Source organism: Dermacentor andersoni, chromosome 6 (genome assembly GCF_023375885.2).
Source record: "Dermacentor andersoni chromosome 6, qqDerAnde1_hic_scaffold, whole genome shotgun sequence".
Classification (NCBI taxonomy): domain Eukaryota; kingdom Metazoa; phylum Arthropoda; class Arachnida; order Ixodida; family Ixodidae; genus Dermacentor; species Dermacentor andersoni.
Genome location: NC_092819.1, coordinates 173,234,048 through 173,255,629, shown reverse-complemented (window position 1 = coordinate 173,255,629; position 21,582 = coordinate 173,234,048). Strand labels below are relative to the sequence as shown.

Below are 21,582 nucleotides of genomic sequence, written 5' to 3'. Positions count from 1 at the left end.
ACCCACGTTGTGGGTTTGGTTCCCACCAATTTAAGTTCCCTCTTCAGATCCTTTGAGTATATAATGTGTGCCCTTACAATAAATAATTTACCGTACGATTTCCTTGGCTTCATTATCGTTTGGCTGATATTCAATTAAGATTGTTTAAACGCACTGACGACGAGCACAAGCGAGTAGACGCGCACAAACGCTTATCCTCGTTGTCAATGCGCTTAAAATATTCCTATGTATGTCTTCCGTATAAGTCTCTACTTCAATGTTGGCCGATATTTTTCTGTTTCTTAGTTTTCAGCTCCCCAAAAATTTTGAAACCCACTCGTTCGTTCATGGCAACTTTGTTTAGTAATCGCGAACCTTTGTAATTTGACAGCGCAAGAGTACCGTTGATGTTTACTCAGGGTCAGCTGGTTATGTTCAAACTTTCGCGTCGACCACTTTTGTGAATGGATTTACTAACACAAACTGACATAAGTGGGACATGAACGAAGGTTACGTTCCGGCGACATCAATGATTCTTCACCACCAACTGTGAAGTATTCAACTGTGTCTAGAATTGTACCGCTAATTGTAAACTCATAACGTTTTAGCCTCCCAGTGATACTTAAATGTAAATTTTCGTGCGCTGGGGTAAGTTAGTACGAATGCCGCAAAGTACAGATGAACACATTACAGCTGTCGCTTCAGAGCAATACAAAAAAGCGGTTCCAATATACATAAATTGGCTTAGGTACAAATAACGCATAAAGAGGCTAGTCAGCTGTCGTTGACATCGAACAAATACAAGGTCTTGTTTTGCGCATTAGTCTATCTTGTGGGTCTGTGTTTATACTGTACTGTGTTAGGAATCGGCTCAAGTAAAGCCACGCATTGGTTGTTGGTTTTAGGCCCACGCAGTTTCAACGAGCGCATCTTTGTTCCATTTGGGTCTTTTTACACTAATTACTGAATATTACTGCTCTGTTCACTCGTTTAGATTACATGATTTCTTTTTTTCTTCCAAAATTAATCTTGTTGCTCCTTTTTTGGGGCATTACGGGCACCAGAGGACCTGCAGTCACTTCATTTTGACGAAAGAGGATAAACATTGGCGGCAGCCACGTACAGAGATCCCGGGAACCACAAATCGAATTCAATTTGCCAAAGAAGAGCTAGCCTTCAGAAAAAGCTGCCTGCTGATTTCGTACTTGTTTTAAGCATTTTAAGATGCAAATGCTACAGAGTAAGGGCTCTCCTTCCACAGACTCGAGGCTATAGTGTTCCATCATGCACAGACACCGGCAAAAGTGGGGCTAAAGAGGGCTTTTATTTCCTTCGTATTCCAGAGAGTTCTTGGAATTTTTTCATTTGCGGGTGGGTTCGCTCGCCGTTGCAATCCTCGTCGGCATACTCTAAGTTGAACACGGCGTGGCCCAGATGCGGTCCGGTGGACTGTTGGTTGAATTTCTCCAACTGCGCGAGAAAACAGAAGCGACTGTTTCCCTAGTTGGGTTGTCATTCTGACTATGGCAGTTATGCGCAGTTTGATTAGCGGATAGATAAAATGAACAAAACAAATGCTGACAGGGACGGCGCTACTATCAACTATTTATTCACAGCTGATGAGTCGATATTTGTCCCATTTGGCGAGCATGTGCACCGTCTCATGATCATAACACGGAGAAGACGAAATCCGCCAGAGGCGCTTAAGACTGCTTACGTTTGGAATGCGAAAGCATTATGCCATTTGTAGACATCGCAAAGTCATGAACGCGCTCATGTTATACAGTGATGACGTAGCGCCTTCACGTTCCCAATGATGCACGCATTAGGCAACACCTTTAGCCAGCCAGATGGCTGCTACGTGACGCGTACAATCACGCACGCACTAGGCATAGTTTGAGACAGCCAGTGCCGCGGCGCCGCCGTGGCGTCGTGGAAGCGTGCTCGAATAGAACCCCGGAGGCCCGGGCTCGATTCCAACCCACGGTTTATTTTCAAAGACATTATTTACTTGGTTAACTGGAAGCTCTGCGGAAAATTTTACGTCAAATCGGAAATCTTTTACGTGTTCTTACCCCGTACGTCGGCGGCCATTCTTGGTATCATCTCGGTCAAGCCGGCCACGACAGATTTTCGCGTAATGTGGCATATATGGCTTTCTGATCAAAATCACGACATAATCTAGGCGCATTTTATTGCGTAAGCTACAGCGTGTGGTTGAGAACCACGACTTAAGGAGGCAAAGCAACAATACTGCACTGCTCACTTCGCCACGAATGCATCTCATATCAAAGCGAATTCATCTAATTGCATCAGCGAGCTTCCATAAGCGCGCACTCTTCTAAGTAACATTTTATTTAAACAGGTCTTTGTCATGCCGGCGCTATAGCTTCTTCGCCTTGCTATGAGATGGTCCGCCTGACGAACACATCATAATTGGATTTCTCCGTTCTTTCTGCGCATGCACGAGGAGCAGTGGTCACGAGATAGAAATGTGGGGACTTTCGGTCCTTGAGATTTCTCTTCGCCTAGGTAGTACGGAGAGTGGTGGTGGTGGTGGTAAAAACTTTAATTCGTCTACAGAAAACGATTTATGAGATTAGATGTGGGAAGTCATGATGGCTTCGTGAGGTGGCCGTCAGACCGTGTCTTACGGCGACTTGTAAAGCCCAAGTCACTGCCCGCAGTTGAACCGCGGGTTCCGAGCTGGTCACCGCAGCCTCCCACTGCTCTCGGTTGGATAGCTGCCATTCAGCTCTAGAATTGAGCTCAGGGAATCCGTGCAAGATGTGTGCTAAATCGGCTTTGTCGGCTTTGCATAGCGTACATTCGAAGGAGTGTATCCCTGGGTAGACTATGCATAGCTTGTACAGGTTGGGGAAGGTGTGTGTTTGGAGTTGTCTCCACGTCGCCTGCTGGTTTTTGGTTAAGGAATTGTCAGGGGGTATGTATTCGAGTCTTTCGTTTTTATAGTATTGCGTAATTTCGTGGTAGGGTATCATGCGTTCTTTTGCTCCTCGCAGGATGGGTTGGCTCACTGCCCGGTTTACGAGTCCTCGGGTGAAATTGTGAGCCGCGTCGTTTCCGGGATGGGACGAGTGCGCAGGGATCCAGATGATTTTTATCTGGCGGGGCGTGAAATGCACTTTCTTTACAATTTGTAGCGCTGGTTCGTGGGTTCTCCCTTTGGCTAAATTACACACTGCCGTCTTGGAGTCGCAGAACATTATTTTGGTTGCGGTATTTGTGATAGCTATTGCTATCGCGGCTTCTTCCGCTTCTTCCGCGTGCCTTCCAAAAACGGTTACCGCGGTGATTGGTTTGAGGTCGTTTCCTACTACACCTGCGGAGAAATCGTCGCGTTCTTCGAGTTCTGCTACGTCTACGTAGACCGCCTCCTCGTGGTTTGCGTAGTGTTTCTGGAGTGCTTTGACCCGGGCCTTTCTCCGATTGGTGTGATACTCCGGGTGCATGTTCTTTGGGATTGGGTCGACCCTGAGGCGACTGAAGATGTCTCTGGGTATGGGCCCGACGTTTGTTTGAGGGCTCTCGTACGGGATGTTTAATTTCCTTAGAATGTGTGTTCCCGCAAGTGTCTTGGTTAATCTTTCGGATTGGGCCGCTCTGTGTGCTTCAACTAGTTCGTCGAGCGTGTTGTGGACGCCCATTTTCAGAAGTCTCTCGGTGGATGTTTTGCTCGGGAGGTGGAGCGCCGCCTTGTAGGTTTGTCTTATGAGGCATTTTACCTTTTTCTTTTCCGCTTTATACAGGTTGAGATATGGGAGGGAGTACAGGAAACGGCTGAGCACGAAAGCCAGGATAAGACGCCTAAGATCCACTTCCTTCATCCCAAAGTTATTATTGGCGATGCGTCGGATCAAACGGTTGGTTTTGTTCACGCATGCCGTAAGTTTGCTGATAGACACTGTGTTTTTTCCGTTGCTTTGTAAGTGCATACCTAGTATCCGGATCGTTTGGACCTCGGGAACTAGGGTGTCGTGCACGTATACTTCTATAGGGACTCAGGTTTTTGTATGGCCTCGTGGATTGTATCTTATGACGAGAAGTTCAGATTTTTGCGGGGAGCACGATAATCCTATCTTTCTGGCGTGTTCTGAGACTACGTCTGCTCCAGTTTGTAGTAGGTGCTCGATCTCTCCATCGTTCCCTCTGGTTACCCAGAGTGTAATGTCGTCTGCGTATAGAGAATGCGATAGGTTTGGTATTCCTTTGAGCAGCTGTGCCATGGATGTGAGCGCGACATTGAAAAGGAGGTGTGAGAGTACCGATCCTTGCGGCGTTCCTCTGCTTCCCAGTGTGAAAGGGTCGCATGTGAGTGACCCGAAGCGTATCTCCGCCGTCCTAGTGGATAGTAAGGCTTTGACGTAGGTGTGGGTTCGCTGACCTACTCCTAGATTTGAAAGGGCTTGCGTGATAGTCTCGTGCTTGACTTTGTCGAATGCCTTAGTTAAATACAGAGCTAGGATTGCTTTGGTTCGTTTGCTGTGAATAGGGTTGATGACCTCCTCCGATAGTCTGAGCATGAGGTCTAGTGTGGAGAAGTGTTGTCTAAAGCCCAACATTGGGCTGGGGAAGAGTTCGTGCTTGTCCATGTGTTCTTGCAGGCCATCTAGAATCACATGTTCTAGCAATTTGCCCAGGGATGACGTGATGGAGATGGGTCTCAAATTTTGTATTTGTAGGCTCTTCCCTGGTTTCGGTATGAAGGTTATCTTTGCGTGTTTGGACGCTGCCGGCAGCTTGCCCTTTTCCCAGAATTGGTTGAAGAGTTTTGGGACAGCGTTGATTGATTCCTCATCCAGGTTTCTCAAAGTTCGGTTTGTGATCCCGTCCGCTACCGGGGCAGATAATGTGCGGAGTTTGTGTAGCGCCGCCCTCACCTCTGCCGTCGTTATTTCCTCGTCTATTCCTAGGTTCGGAGGTCCTTTGTGCTCGGGAAGTGTTTCCTTGTCGGAGGTATCTACATATCTGCTCCTGGGCTCGTCGAGGAGTTCGTCGCCTTGAAGGGGGTGGTCGTATATAATGTGGCCGATGTTCTTGTTATGTGCCGTCTTACAATTTTCAGGGTCTAGGAGGTGCCTGAGTAGGTGCCACGTGTCTTTTAGGCCCAGTTTTCCATTCATCTGGCCGCATGTTTGACCCCATTGTTGTTTAACCAGCTCTTGTGCGTGGTGTTCTATTTCTTCAACTAGGCGAGTAATTTTGAGCTTCCGTCTTCTGTTGTGTTTTTGTTTGAGCCATCTCTTTTGAAGGCTTTCGTGTGCTTGCCAGATGTGTAGTAGTCTGTTGTCTATTGCGTGTGTTTCCGATGTGACTGGTATACTTTTCGTGGCGGTTTTGACGTCCTTGCCTAGCTGTTCAACCCATTTGTCGAGGTCATTTATGGTGGTGGGTTCGTCTCGTGCTCTGATGAGTCTAAATTTGTCCCAGTCGGTGATCGTGATCTCTTTCCTCCCTTTGTTCTTTAGCGATGGGGCCGGGATGGTGGTTTCCATTATATAATGATCGCTGCCTAGGGTACAGGCTGTGTTCCTCTATTTCCCTTCTCCCGCGTTCTTACTGAGCGTGAGGTCGGGGCTGGTGTTCGTCTGCACACTGTTTCCTATTCGCGTGGGTTGTAGCGGATTGTTCAGTAATGTTAGGCCTTCGTCTTGTATGTAATTCCATATGGTGGTGCCCTTGTTGTTTATCTTGTTGTTTAGCCCCAGGCCGTGCTCCTGGCGTTAAAGTCGCCTACTAGTAATAGCGGCGTGTGTCCACAGAGCCTGAGTGTTTTCTTAACAGCCTCTATTATCGGGGGGTGGTTCGATCTGGGGGCGCTATATACGTTGAGAATAAATAGGCTCGCTTGTCCTCTTTTCTGTGGAATTATTTCCACGAGGAGGCAGTCCGCGTCCTTCGTGTCTATTTCGTGTTCGACGGCGGTCAGGTTTCTGTGGACCAAGACGGCCGCACGCGGGTTCTGCGCTCCCGTTTTTTCGTATGTTTTATAGTTCTTGAGTTTGGCTTTAGTTAGCGTTTCTTGCAGTGCTATGATGTCCGGAATTTCATGCTTGTCTAAGCTTTGGATGTGGAGTTGTAGGTTCTCCAGCTTTGGCGGGAAGCACCTGCAGTTCCACTGCCATATTTTGATTTCCTTAAGGTTTCCCTCCATATTGGTTTGCTCTTTGTACCTGAGCGCTGATGAGACCGAATCTGCATAGTGAGATCGCTGCAAGTTGCTCAGCATGATCTGCGAGTTGAGTTTGTATCGTGGCTACGGTAGCCTCTGTTTGGCTTAGTCTGGTCTCGAGGGCGTCCATGCGTCCGTTTAGCTGCGTAGCTAAGGCGCCAATTTGTTCCTTCATGTCTGCCCTGATTCTGTCTTCGGTTGCTGCCATCTTCTCCTCCATGCGATCAAGTCGGGTGTTCATGCCTTGGATTAGGTTAATTACATCGCTTAGGGTGGGGCTTTCTGCGTCTTTGACCGTTTCGATCATTCTCTTTTTAGCCGGGGGGCTTCGTTGTGGTGACGAGGCACGCGAAGATGCCGCGGAGGGGGGTACTGAGCTGTTGGGTCTCGTACAAGAGGTACGTCGTTTTGAGCTGTGTGTTTCCTTGTGGGGGAGTTTCTACCCTGTAGGTTTACAATAATTTCCTTAAGCTCTTTGATTGTTTCATTTTGTCTTTCAATCATAGCCCTGAGCTCTGCTTTGCCATCTCTCTCTCGGGAGGTCTGCGGTTTCCAGCTCACCTGTTTTGGGCGTCCTTGACTGTCGGCTTTCGGGAGGGGAGGGAAGGAGATGGAGCGGCTCCGGCTTCTCCAGCGTCTTTGGCTGGAGTTTGACCTTTCCCGGCTCCTGGAATGGTGTCCTCCGCTGTATTGTTGTTGCCCGCCTTGCCATTGGCTTTCGGTGGGTTTTCTTCCCTTGTAGTTGGGTCTTTCGAAGCGGGCCTTGCAGCTTCTGGTGCCCGTGAAATGACCTCCGTTGCACAGGATGCATTTTAGGGTGCAGTCCGGTTTCTCCTTGGCCGGGTGTTGCGTCCCGCAACGGTTGCATAGGGTGGTCTTTTCCCTCGGGCAGACGTCGGCTATGTGTCTGACCCGTCGGCAGTTAAAGCAGGCTTCCGTTTTGGCACAGAAGGGGTAACGCGAGTATAGTCCTCCGAACAAAAGGATTTGGCTGGGTACCATTTGGGTTCCAGTAAAGATTATTAGTAACGATGAGGTCTTGCCTAGCCTTCTTGCTTCTGCGATTTGGCACCCTTTGTTGAGGTCCGGGATATCTTCGAGGATTTCCTCGTGGGTTTGGTCTTCGAGCACGTTGTAGGCGATTCCCTTGATAGCTTCGTCCGGGGTCGCAATGTATGCATTGACAGGGTATATCTGGTCGACGATTCTGACGTTTTGCAGACTGACGTATTTCTTTACTCTCTCCGCCGATGGAGAACTGACGGTGAAAGAATTATTGGTTGGGTTGACACGCACCTGGTCTTGCTTTCAAGCTGTAGCGATGTCCGTGTCGGACCCCTGGCCGACTGTATGCAGGAGGGTGGTGGCGGTGTGGGAACGGAGATCGAGGCCTCCTTTCGGTTTGAAAACCACTTTATAATCCGTGGCCGGGAGGCGAGGAAGCGGTCTCCTTATGATTGTTGGTCGGCCAGCGGCCGATTACTCTTTCTCGGCGGCCTTGCCGTTGCCGTCGTCGGTCGTGATGGATGACGCAAGCGGCATCGCAGTCTTCTTCTTAGGGTGGACGAGGTCATGGGCCTTGTTGGCAGAGGTCCAGAGCTTTTCGTTGTTGTACTCTTCCGGGGAGATATCCTCCCCATCCACGGTACACTCCATGCGGGCTCGGCGCCGGCGGCGGCGGTTTTCGCCGGCGTCGGCAGAGATAGGCCCTAGTCGAGTTAGGCCTAAAGTTAGGCCCCGCTCGACTACGTGCGGCTCGGGGGAGAAGTGCCCGAAATCTGGCTATGAGCAGGTCTTGTCTCCAAAAACGTAGCGGTTAGGTGCACAGCACCCTCACTGACTTCGGTGTGATTTTCCCGGGTCGTCGCGGTCCATGATGTGGCCGAAAATCGGTCGACACTCGGCAGCCCACGCGAAACACGTCCGCACTGCTCGGCGGCAAGATGGCGACCTACTACAGGGAAGAAAGTTGTTAGCTTCGCTCGTCCTTAGCCGAGCAGGCAACACAATCGACAGAATGCGTGTCCGGCAAGGCGAAGAAGCCGTGTCCAAGGCGACTTTGTTGCTATTTTGTTGCGACGGTGGCATATTAAATGTTTATAGTCGCAGGGGAATACGTTTCGAAGTGAAGTGCCTTCTCGGATGACTTTAGTGTCAAAGCATTACATCGTCCCGATGCATTGTTCATTAGTGTAGTTGAGCAAGGTCAGCATACCGCACACTTCAGGAGATTCGCGTGAACGGAAACAGATTATGAATTCGACTGCCGTGCCGATGCGAGTTTGTTGCTTTTTTTTTTGTGGCGGTTTCATATTAAATTCTTATAGTCGCAGGGGGATACGTTTGGACATGAGGTGTTTTCTCGGATGACTTTAATGGCAAAGCATGACGTCGCGCCGGTACATTGTTCATTAGTGTCGTTGAGCATACCAAACACTTCAGGCGAATCGGGGGAACGGAAACAGTTTATGAATTCAACTGCCGTGCCGATGCATTAGTTCTTAATGTAACTGAGCACACAACACACTTGGAGATTCGTGGGAATGGAACATTTTGTACTCTGTATGTGAAAGTACTAAAACTTGCGTCGCCAAGCAATCTGAGCCGTAGATCGTTGTGAGAGCTGTACAGCGACACTGGCAAAACACCATGTCGTGCAGATGAATACAGAACAAATGTATGTTAAAGAAAAATGGTCGTCATGCAATTTCATAGCAGTAGATCGACCCTTGTGAAAGATGTACAGAAATACTGATATTGGCTACGTGGTTTGTGCAATCAGCCAGCTCTTCCATATTCAGACAAAAGTTATGACCGGAGGAAAATTTCTAAAACTACAAGAGAGCAGCCTGATTTGATAAATCATAGTTTGGGTGTTTCCAGTAGAAGCACCTGCACCAATGTAAACTAAGTTGCCGTAAAAGTTGGACTTCAGAAAGTAAATGCGTCAACATTACACCAACGATACACGCAATTCCACTACATGGATGACTTGCCTTGTATGAAGATTGTTTTCACCTTTTGCTATCCTTTTCGCCACATATGCATTGCGGATTCAGGTGAAGTATCACTATTTAGTGCAATGCGTTTGCTACTGGCTGACCACAAATGAATCGCTATCAATGTCGTATAATGAGCATTAAAAAGTTCTCTTCAGCTCCTATTTTGCGACTGATGAGCCGGCTGTGCCTACATAGGTGCGGATCTACCTCCAGAGGGGCATCACTAAATTTCATTTTTCTTTACAGAAGCGTGGACACCTGCATAGTGTTTTTTGACTGACTGCACATAGGTTACCAGGCTTTTTATCAATCTTTTAAATCACATACACAGGCGTGCGTTATCCTCTTCATGTAGTAAAGAGGGGTAAACATCGACAAAATGATTCAGCTCAAATAGCTTGAACGTGTATGCGTTTTCTATCCGCAGTGACGGACAAGGTGGCTCGAGCGTTGCACAATGCCATTTGCCTAAATTCAGCTTCGCCGTAAGGCGGCAATGTCGCGCAATCAAGCATGCGCAGCGTATTGCGGCGAAGTATACCAAGAGTGGAAAGCGGCCACTGGCAGAGGATATCGTGCCTTATACGTGCGCACCTGCCGTCACGTCTCCTGTCGCAGTACAAGCGCGGAGACGCCGAACAAGTGTACTGGCAGGCCTTCAGAGCTATTTCGCACGCGGTTGTAGCGATCTGAGCTCTAGTTTCGCCCACGTAGAGCTCCCCGTATATGAGCTAGACATCGTAACAGCCGGGATTAGTAACACGCGCTCCTTCATTAATTACCCTTGCGCACAAGCACCTCAGAATCGCGACAAATCTGCACCACGTAGCCAATATCAGTGTTACTGTACAGCTTTCTCAACGGTCTACTGCTATGAAATTGCATGACGACCATTGTTCTTTAGCATACATTTTTTCCGTATTCATCCGCAGGGCGTAGTGCTTTGCCAGTGTGGCTGTACAGCTTTCACAACGATTTACGGCTCAGCTTGCACGGCGACGCAAGTTTTAGTACTTTCACATACAGAGTAAAAAATCTTCCATTCCTACGAATCTCCAAGTGTGTTGTATGCTCAGTTACATTAGGAACTAATTCATCGGCACGGCAGTTGAAATCACAAACTGTTTCCGTTTCCGCGATTCCCCTGAAGTGTGGTATGCTCAACGACAATAATGAACAATGCATCAGCACGACGTAATGCTTTGACATTAATGTCATGTGATAGAACGCCTCACGTCCAAACGTATTCCCCCTACGACTATCAGAATTTAATATGCAACTGCCGTAAAAAAAAAGCAACAAACTCGCATCGGCACGGCAGTCGAATTCATAAACTGTTTCCGTTCACGCGAATCTCCTGAAGTGTGTGGTATGCTGACCTTGCTCAACGACACTAATGAACAATGCATCGGCACGATGCAATGCTTTGCCACTAAAGTCATCCGAGAAGACACCTCACTTCGAAACGTATCCCCCTGCGACTATAAAAATTTAATAGGCTACCGCCGCAACAAAATAGCAAGAAAGTCGCCTTGTACACGGCTTCTTCGCCTTGCCCGCCACGCATTCTGTCGATTGTGTTGCCTGCTCGGCTAGGGACGAGCGGAGCTAATAACTTTCTTGTCTGTAGTACCTAGGCGAAGAGAAATCTCAAGGACCGAAAGTCCCCACATTTCTCTCTCACGACTACTGCTCCTCGCGCATGCGCAGAAAGAGCGGAGAAATCCAGTTATGATGTGCTGGTGTGCGCCTGCGCACGAAAAGTAGACTTGCCCCCAAAATATTGCGGGGCGCGCGAGCGCGCGGCGAAACGACCATCCTCCCTTTCCAGCGGTGCAACCTTGGTGTCGAGACCGACGCCTGCGCACAAGCGCGTCCCTCCGAGACTACAAGCGTGCGTGTTTCTGCGCTTCCTCCATGCGCGTTGGCGATATCCGAATTCGCCGGCAATGTCCGATATCCGGATTCGAGGCACAGAATGGGTAGAACCGACGCAGACGCGAAATGAGTGAGCCTTGTCATAGTATCTTTTCTGTGCCCTCTCAAGACTCCTTCTTCCTTTCTGCTCCCAAACTTGTATTAAAACTGCGTGCGAAGAGTGAAAAGGCTGTTGCTCACTCATTTCGCGTCTGCGTCGGTTCTACCAACACCCTCTAGAGAACTTGTCTAGGTGGTGTTGGTTCTACCCATTCTGTGCTTCCTCTCCCCACTCCTCTCTGCCATTCTACTTAGCTTCCCCCTGGCCTTGCACTTTAGTATAGTTACACTGTACTAGAAGGTTTGTAGTGGGCTCAGAGGATGGCGTGGCCTGATGTATTGCGTGTTGCCGCCGAGAGGTGGCGCGACAAGAGGTTCCTCCTGAAGCTTCGCTCCGGTAGCTCCGGGACACCGCGGCTGCCTAGCAGGCGGCCTTAGTTTTACCATTTCACTTCGAAGTAGAATGCCGGTTTCGGCACTGACGACTGGGCAATAATTTGTAGGGTACCCTGACACTTTGGCAGGAATAAAAAAGTTCGGTTATCCGGACCACTGCAGATGGCTCGGCAAAGATCTCACGTCATTCCCGCGATAATGTTAAATGTCTGCCCCGTGCGTTCTTACAATCATTGCGCTTCCGCGGGAAGTATAATTTGCTTACGTCAACGCTACACCTTAATCATATGCAAAGGGCTGACCCGTTGCCTTGGTCACACCGTTTGCTTTAACCATATCGAGCTTGATTGTTAAACTGCCGTGGTACATTACGCGGCTGAAGGAAAGTAAACTTGCAGCGCACTTGCATAGGCTCGGAGGCCCATTTATTCAGTTATCAGGGATATGCAATCTCAAAATGGTTTGTTTACGGCACTCGTACACACTCTCCTTTACAAGAGCATTATCTTACAATAAAAAGCATGTGCAAACTCGCCAAAACAAAGAAGCATTTTTTCAGGGCATGTATACATACGTAATTTTTATTTTATTCATTTATACACACTGTAGCCTCAATGAGGCTATTGTAGGAGTGAGACGAACAGCAAACATGCATACACGTGTAACGAGCTTGCGTGATTTGTTTCATTGGTAGTGAACGGATGTCGCCCGGTAATGAATTCGAGACTTCAAATGTTGGTGAAAAAAGCTGTATTTAAAGGAATCAGTGTGGGCAAAAAAGGTTGAGATATTTAGAGCTTCGTGACTCCTCATAGATGAGGATTTGGAAAAAGTCAAATAGTTATCTAGAGGGGAAAGACAAGGGGAATCGATTAATAGGTGAAAGAATTTTAGCCATTCAAGCTTGGGACGCTCTGCAACAACAGTGAGACCAAGTAGGGGAAAAGAGTTAAATGGCAAAAAGTACTTGCCATATCTCCTACGAACACAACACTGCCTTTTTTGCACTGATTCTAGATTATTTATTGTCACAGTGTCTGCGTGGATTCCATGCAACGCAGCCATATTCGAGGATGCGGCAAAGTACGGTTTTATGTATTCGAAGTTTAGTTTCTTGAGGAGCAAGACACTGCGCACGATGTAAGTAACCTAATCATTTAAGGACCTTGTTAGAGGTGACACCAATGTGTTTTGACCATGACAAATTGTGTGTTAGTAGGGTTACCTAAATATTTGAATTCTAGCACTCTATATAAAGTAATATTATTAAAGGCATAGGCAAAGAAGAAAGGGCATGATCGTCGTGCAAAGGAAATGGAGACAGTTTTGCAAAAGTCTATATCCATTTGCCATGCCTTGGATCAGTTACAGAAGTAAGCGAAAGTACCGATAAGGTCGACGTGATCAGTTGGGGATTTATTTGTATGATACAAAATGCAATCGTCTGCAAAAAGCCGTATTTTAACAGAGGTGTGTATGAGCCGGAGATCATTAATATAAAGCGGGAGTAAAAGAGCACACAGTACTGAGCCTTGGGGAACCCCTGATGAAACGGGCATAAAGGGTGAGCTAGTAGAGATGAAACAAACATATTGTGAGCTTTGGGGAAAGAAAGTTCGATACCCACACACAGATTGTGCATAAGTTGAGGGTGTGAGGCAGCCTCGAAGACCTTTGCAAAGCCTATAAATATAGCATTCTTCTGGTCACCTATGTCTAAAGAGCTGCTGATGTCCTGGATGAATTCTGTCACTTGTGTTATAGTGCTGTGACCACATCTAAAATTATCCTGGAAAGTGCATAAAATTATCTAAGTTTGAAAAAATTCCACAATATGGTTACGGTGGGAAAAGAGGACAAGGTTGTTGATGGTGAAGACGACGAAGTGGCAACAGCTTCCCGGGATTCTCGGCAGCTGTTTATATATGCCTTGTAAATACACCGCATAACTAGTTTTATTTTTAGTTTAAAGATAATGTGTTCGAGTAATTTACATGAATGTGCTGCTAAGGAGGTGGGCCCATAGTCAGATAACAATTTAACGTCACCTGATTTACATAAGACGAAAATTGAATCAAGTTTCCACGAGGGAGGAAGTGCGGCGGTTGAGAGATATATTCTTAATAGTTGGATATCTACTGCACCAAAGAGAGTTAGCTAGTTCGTATACGCTCACTTTCACATAAGTCCAATCAACACCAGGGGCATTAAAATCGCCCATGCATATAACGTTGGATCAAGAAGTATTGTAACCATGCAAAAATTCACTTAGATTGTGTAAATACTAGATTTTACAACCGGGCGGACGGTAAACGACCCCTACAGTTAAAGACATATATTCAAGTTGGATTTTACGCCACAAAGACTGAGTATCAGGCGGGGCCGGGAATATAGAAAAGTGGACGTGAGATTGAAGAAATATAGCAACACCGCCTCTTCTCCCGAATTTTCTGTTTTCACGAACCACTTTGAAGCCAGGGAGCTCGCAGACCGCACCGGTCTGATCCAATACTTTATCTGCACGGTGCCAATTCCTTGCCCTTGCTTTCTTCTTTCTTCTTCTCGTGGAAGATTGAACAAGGACGCCTTCGGTGCGCCTTTCATGTGGCTGCAGCCCGTACGGCACCCGGGCGCAAACCAACAGTTGCGGCGACGGTTAGGCATTTTTTGCCTACCTGGGAAACACGTCTGTGACGTTGGCAACACGCAGAGACAGGCACAAGCCGGCAAATAGGTATGTGGCAAGACGGATATATAAAACTTGCTGGAGTCGAAGCCGCCTATACGCGCCTATGGGCAAGGGTGAAGCCGCGCCGAACGGCCGGCGGCCATCTTACCAGAGGCAGAAGGCAACGGCGCAACCGCGCCTGTCCGCGCTTCTACTTTTTCGCGCTGCTCATGAAGGCGCTCGCATTCAGAAACAAGTGCTTCTGGTTGTAAACGGTCACCTCCCATCAACTGTAGCAGCCAACTGGCGTGAAGAAGGTTATTTAACTGCGGAAATATTAAGGAGAAAAGCATAGCGCAGCCGCGCTTTTTCGCGTTTACAAAGCAACGCTAACGAGCGGTTCTAGTAATAAACGTCTATTTTTCGTCAACCAGAGGGAAACTGGCATGTACAAGGCAGTTTGCCAGTTCAAATATTAAGCAGAAAAGCTTAGCACTGCCGCGCTCGTGCTTTTCCGCGCTGCGGATGACGTTGCTCGCATTTACAGAGCAACGAAAACGAGTGGTTCAAGTTATATCCATTTATTTTCCATAAGCTAGCAGAAAACTGGCATGTAAAAGGCAGTGTAACTGTAAAAATATTAAGGAGAAAAGCGTAATGCAGCTGCGCTCGCGCTTTTTTGGTTTGCTGATGCAGCTGCTCCCATTTAGAAAGGAATGCAAATGTGCGGTTCTAGTTGTAGTCGTTTATGTACCATCAACCAGCAGCCAACTGATATGCAGAAGGCAGTTCAAATGAGCAGATATTAAGGAGAAAATCTCACATACAGTCAAGAACACCATGACAAACACCCTACTGGTGATTGGAAATAATCACCCTCGACAAAAGTGGTCTCACTTTGTTTTTGATCAGTTCACGGTTTCGTTCTTTCGTCATGTGGTGTATTCTCACTTTTATATATTCTTCAGCGATTTTTTTGCACAAAATATAAATATGGTTATCAAGTGGATGAAGATCAAGGATGTGGTCCTCTAGTTTCTGGGACCAGTTTTTCTCTGTGCAGGTGCCCAGGACTTCAAGGATGAGGTGTTTTGATCTTACCGTCACCATTTTAATAGTATCATATTTTGCCTGTAGCCGTCGCAGCCCCTTTTCAACTGCTTCACACAGGCCAACGACGTCTTGTGACGGTGAAATGAGTCCACCTCGGCTCTTTCGCCTAATTAAAGGTGCCAGTTCATCCGAGTGCAGGGCTGCGATGCACAGTTCACATGTTACCGTTGAACGAACTTTCTGAACGACGAAACCTGCAATGTACGGCACTACAGCACCGACAAAAGCTGACAGGCTTTCTGGGCAGTCAACGCGATGGGTATAGTTGTGGTCGTCGGCCTGCAGGATTGATGACCGGCGCATATCAGTAAGCATGCTCCTTTCACCTACCAAAGCTCCTGTAGTTGTTGGATTTAGAATAGAAACTATGTCTTGGGAGCAGTTTCCGGAGCTTGATGAAGTCGCTTCTGTCTGAACCAACAGACGCTTGTATGCAGCCATGAACTGCGCAGCGGTTGGGTTGTTATTTTGACCACCTCGTGCACTTATGGACCCGAAGAAGTTTTCGGCGTGATCTTGGCTAAGCTTGTGCGTCAGCAATTATTTCAGCTGATCCTTGCGAACAAGCTCATCGAACAATGTTTCTGTGCTGGTCATGCACACCAAAAATCCAACGAACCCAGTTTTCTTCAGCCCTTCTATTACTGGACGGCCTGCAGGGTCTCTTAGCCCTTGTATGTAGGCACGGGCCTCGGAAAAGAATAGCTTCCAGTGGGCTTCATTCTGCTTGCGAAGAGGTGCCTTATAGGACCTTGCAAGTGGGTTTCGAGAGTTCATGATGTCGAACAAGCGATCAAAAAGCCTAATGAACTTAGCTGTTGCAGTGGCACCCTTGAACTGTGGCAGCATGAGCACTTGTTCGCAGAAGTCCAAGGCGTCAGCAACTGAAGCACTCAATGCTTGTACTGCATATCGTACTTTCATTTTTCGCTTTTCCCACTGGACATGCACCTTTGTGAGCTTGTTTCCAAGCCGCAACCCTTCTCCACGTTGCAATGCCTCCAATGCCAGTATATAAGCCAACTTCACGTGATTTCCTTCCATGTCAATAAGGTGGCTTACAGTTGCCAATGAGTTCCGCACAAGCTTAATCATGTGACAGGCATCTAAGATAAACTGAATGTTTTTGGTGCAGTCAGCAGGGTAGACAAAGCTTGTAGAAAACCGGTGAGAACACAGTAGAAGCTCAGCGCCTACACATTTCGCCGTAGTGAAGTTAGAGGAGGCACCATCAAATGTAAGAGAGATGACATTAGCATGCACTGACTCAAGCTTGTCAATGCACTGCTTAGTCAGCTCCGCCCTCTCGGCACCAGTGAGTGCGTCGATTAAAAAGTAAGCGACACGCATCTTGATTCTGACATTTACACCAACAATCATGTACACACACACATTTCTCGCTTCAGGGAGACTGTCGTCATCTAGCCCTGTTCCAACGTCCACATACCCGACTATTTTGTAACAAGTTCTACATGTTTTCTTATGGCCATTTCGTCCACGATCAGAGCACATTAGAATGGCTCATTCCGTGATTGTGTAAATTTTTTGAAGGAAGCAAAATGCTTCATCTGTAAAGCCAGGAGCTCCGTGGACTGAGCGATACCATTGCTTAAGTGTCCGCTGTGAAGGAAGGGCATAATTGAATTTGGACCTGACGTAGTCATACGCGGCCGGGGAATAAAAATGCAAAGTCAGCGCGAACGCGCGGAGCTCGGGTGTGTATACACCCTTTTGCTTGTTGCCCGCTCTGTTCAGAAGCTGCTGAATATCACTTGAAAATGAAGACGTGAACACCTGTGATCATTCTTCTGAAAGGAGTTTTTGATCTCTGATTTCATTGATAATTTCTTGCGCTGTCTCATTTCTCTTTGTGAGTCTTCCCTTCGTTTGCTGCAAAGCTTTAACTTTCTTTTTCAGCTGAGTTATTTCTTCCTCAGAGGCAGTGACTTTTTCTTTGTACCATTGTTTGGGGGGTGAAGGCACAGGTGGCTCTTCTTCAGCTTCAGACTTTTCATGCTGCGGTGAGCAGTTACTGGCTGGGGTGTCTTCATGCTTGCGGCCTGGACGCTTCCTTTTCACCTGAAATAGACGCCATATGTACATCTGATGAGTATTAGGTCAGAGAAAAATAAGAGCAGTTGTAAAGCTATGCCTCGTTTGCTACCAAAACTTACTGCTTCATAAAGGTGGATGTATGTTATTTTCAAATTTTGCTTAAGCATCTTTTCAAATCATTAGCCTGTTTATTTTGTTTAGCATCTGAGCTTGCATATAAATTAGATCTCTTCACGTCACCACCGACGCGCGCTTACTGAACAGATTTGCACACTGGAGCCGCATCTGCAGCCTACGGTTATGAGTAGCAGTTTTCGTACTTTTTGTCCTACGAAAATGAAAAAAAAATTGAAGCTGAGCAAAATCTAGGCGCAATAGCGGTCTCTATCCAATGTCATGGTTACAGCCTAGCTGAGGCGACCCTGCCAGAGGGCAAATTTGATGTAATTTTCATACAATGTCGTTCAAAGGTAATGCCCTTCATTAGCTGTGACAATGGTAAATTTAATGACATTCGTCGAAAACGACATCGGCGGTCTAATGAGCTCGAGAAACTCAGTCGCATTTCTCGCTTTTGCAGCTGGCAGGGCACACAGTGTTGATTTTTATCCGGCTTATCACGGTCACTTCTTCTCAACGAAAACGAGACCGCCACAAATACATCGCGCGACGTTCTAACATACTCACGGGCTTCTGTAGATGCTCCGGAAACGCAGGGAACACAGACGGAACACTACCCGCACGCAGTCGTGTTGTCTGTCCGGTGCGGTCGAAGCACTCCGGCGCGAAATGCACAGAGCAAAGGCGATCTCCATCTTTCGCATGCCACCTTTCACGGCGAACAGCCCGCTCCCACAGGCTCCGCAGCTCCGGATGTTTTGGAAACCTGTCGGCAATTCCAGGACTATTAGTCGTTGCACACACACACACAACTTATCAGTTGACATCCATCGGCAACGCGAGCGTAGTGGCTCAATGAACGTGTTCTCGTGTACTTACAGGTGAAACGTGAGGCCACAACCCTTCTTCAACCTGTTCGCACATCCGTAGGCAACGCAAGAGGCAACCATAATCAAATCGATGGTGTTTACATGCCCCTCACATCAACTTGCACTGCAGACCAACTCACGAAAACAGCAGCGAGAGCCGGTGCCGCCGGCGCCGAGCGCGCTTTCTGCCTCTGGTAAGATGGCGGACGGAGGCTTCTGTCGGAGCGCGCCCTCTCCACTCCAGCAATTTTTATATATCATCCTACGGTAGCAAGCAACGAAGTCGCAGACATGCGACCCCCACTGCAGCACAGCACAAAGAAACGCAGCACGCGAGACGGAGCGGGCGACTGGCGAGTTCAGCATGGATGGATGGATGTTATGAGCGTCCACTTTGGAAAGGGGCAGTGGGTTGCGCCACCAAGCTCTTGCTGTTATACTGCCTGATGTCCTACCTAGGCTAAAAAAACAAGAGAAAAAAAAACCCCATGAACTCTCACAACCAAATTTTCTGATCCCCTATTGCGAACTTTGCTTTTGTACGTCTCCGTTTTTTGTCGTTTCTTTACTTTTCTTCTACCTATCTTCCAATCGCCTCTTACTAATCTTTATTGCGGACATGTTTACTTTTCCACTGCTCTCACTGAACCCAAGGGCTTCAAGGAGGTGGGTGGCGCCTAAATCGTCCGCTGGGCAGACGTCTTTACATTCTAATAAGACATGCTCCGTAGTCTCCCAAGCTTTACCGCAGCAAGCACATGCTTGTTGTTCCTTCTTATATCTCGCTTTATGGGGAACCAGCGCTGAATAGGCGGCGCGTCGAAAAGAGTGCGTTGCACGCAGCCCTGGCGACGAAACGCGGCATATCCCAGCCGCTCGACCAGACGACACACACAAGCGCGGCCATATTATAGTTCGTATGTTTCCGTTTTCGCGCCGCTTCAAGTGGACAGTTTTCGTGAAGAAGCTAGCGCCATCAAGTGAAGAAATGACGAAAGAAGCTTTTTTAAGCTTTATATGTTTTTCACAGTGTGTCGCGGCGAGCATGTGTGTTTGTTTAATGGTTGCGCTGTGTGCTGTTGCCATGCGTGCGGGGCAGCCTGCCTCGCAAATCTAGCAGCTATGGCTCCGGTCGTGCGGCGCTATGGTTTCGGAAGTATTAGTTGGCCTGAAAACTTTCCATATTTCTCTGGCTAGACAAAAAATACTGATGTTACTTCGCCACAGTAGTCAATGGAGAAGAAAGCTTTATCGCATCAGCTGACTCGCGCAAGCAAGGGTTTGAGTGCTCCGCTCCTGGATCCGTAACAACGCTGGCTAGATTTAGCACTAATTACATATATTTACCGGATGCATCTCAGCGCCGAGTCCTCATCCGCATGCGCATTTTATAAAACACATAGGCGGCTTAGTCGCGCGTGCGCCGGCAGTAGGCACACACAACTCGTATTACAAGGCAGCTTCCCTTCCACATAATTCTTGGCAATGAATGGATAATATTTACTTTTCGTATCGTTCGCTTCGTGCGGTGGCATTGGAAGGGGCTTTGCGGTGGTATTGCGAAGGAAAAATGGTTGGCACATACGCCGGATGGTGCATGCTATTATTTTGTTTCCGACAAAATGCCGACTGCACATTCTGCTGTTTGGTACTGGCTGCCAAGGCTGACCGTCTTCACTATCGAATAAACCAAGCACACACACGAAATTCGATTTAGAAACCAGCCGGACACCGCTTGACAGGGCGACAAGACAGGAACTTACTCCGCTTGCCTGACTGCTTGGATCCAACGCCGCCTCCGTTCTTGTTCGTAGGGTTTAGATAGAAAGACGCAGAAGGATACATCCCCCCTCATCCCGACGTAGTTGCGGCACTTGTATACGCAACAGTATCGTCGGCGTCCTTTTGTTTTCCTTCGACTTTCAGCGCACGCAACGCCACTACCAGTAGCAATTTTCGTCCGCGGGAGCGGCTGAGTTGTGAACGTTCTGACCGCCAGGGCGGCGCTGTAGGTGTCGTGAAAACTCCAGCGCTGGTTCCCCATAGGTGCGTGTTCTAAGACCTCCCGATCTCGCTTCGAAAAGTAATGAGCTTCCCTTTGAGTTATCATAAATTGTTTCTTTCCTGATTTCGTTTTTTTCCTCTTAAGCAGTTACTCATGCCAGGTTTCCTTTTCATTGCCGCGACCCATGAGATTATTTCAGCCTCTCTGATTTTCCGCTTGACGTTCTTTGTTGCTGTGTTGCCCACCCTACAGGCCGCATACTTGCTGGTAATCTTCCTTGTGCTTTTCCTCCACTGTAAATCAATGTTTTCCTGTACAGATGCCTCAACACCCTCCCAGCCAATTTATTTTCTTTCGTAATCCTTAGTCCTTCTTCATAGTCAATTTTACTGCGAGCTTCGCTCACTTCAAAACTAGTCCAGTCCATATCACCCTGCATAGCTTCATTTGTATTATTCCCGTGAGCGCCCAATGCGAGGCGTCCCACTGATCTTTGGTTTCCATCGAGTCCCGATTGTACCCCGGGTTTAAAGCAAACAACCGCATTTCCAGAAGTAAGTCCTGCAACCATTACACCTTTCCACATACCCCAGAATACCTCGTACCTATTGTATCCCCACTGAGCTCTGTGGTTAATTATGGCTGCATTTCTCTTCCCCTTCACCCTTATTGTTTTTTCATGAGTTTCCATCTATATTTATTGCCTTCGTTTATCCATATACGCCTCACCTTTTTTTTGCATAATTAATCCTTACCAGAAAGAAAGCTCAGCTTTCTGTCGTTCCATATACAAAGGTATTTATATTCTCTTACCCGAGATATTTCCCGGCCTTGTACTGCCACTGTCTCTTCACTGTTTTCATTGAATACCATAACACCTGATTTTGCAACACGAAATTTCAAGCCTAGATTACTGCCTTCCTGTCCACAGATATTAGCCAGACGTTGCAAATCACTTTCCTTGATAGCTAGCAACACAATGTCGTCCGCATAAAATAAACCTGGAACTTAGCTGTTGCTCAACTACAGTACCCGCCTGTTTGTATGAGAAATTAAACGCGATATTGCTTTCTTCTAGCGCCCTCACCATCTTCACCATGTACATCATAAACAGCAATGGGGATAAGAGGCACCCCTGCCTCCCCTATTGAAAATCCCAGCGTTGCCCATCATGAATTTTATGCTGGGCGTGATGTAAAATGTGC

General features: G+C 47.5%; 2 protein-coding genes across 2 annotated transcripts in view; both read right to left on the bottom strand.

Moving 5' to 3' along the window:
- Nucleotides 1-1,291: 1,291 nt before the first annotated feature.
- The window catches only part of LOC129382702 (uncharacterized), a 674,466-nt gene continuing 654,175 nt past the window's right edge, over nucleotides 1,292-21,582 (bottom strand). Inside the window, exon 9 of the mRNA XM_055066819.2 lies at nucleotides 1,292-1,449. Coding sequence (XP_054922794.1) covers nucleotides 1,303-1,449 — 147 coding nt within the window. The 3' untranslated portion in view covers nucleotides 1,292-1,302. The remainder of the gene's footprint in view (nucleotides 1,450-21,582) is intronic.
- LOC129382703 (uncharacterized) lies at nucleotides 14,787-16,794 on the bottom strand. The gene has a single exon (XM_055066820.2). The coding sequence runs from the start codon at nucleotides 15,767-15,769 to the stop codon at nucleotides 15,068-15,070; it is 702 nt and encodes a 233-aa protein (XP_054922795.1). The 5' UTR covers nucleotides 15,770-16,794; the 3' UTR covers nucleotides 14,787-15,067.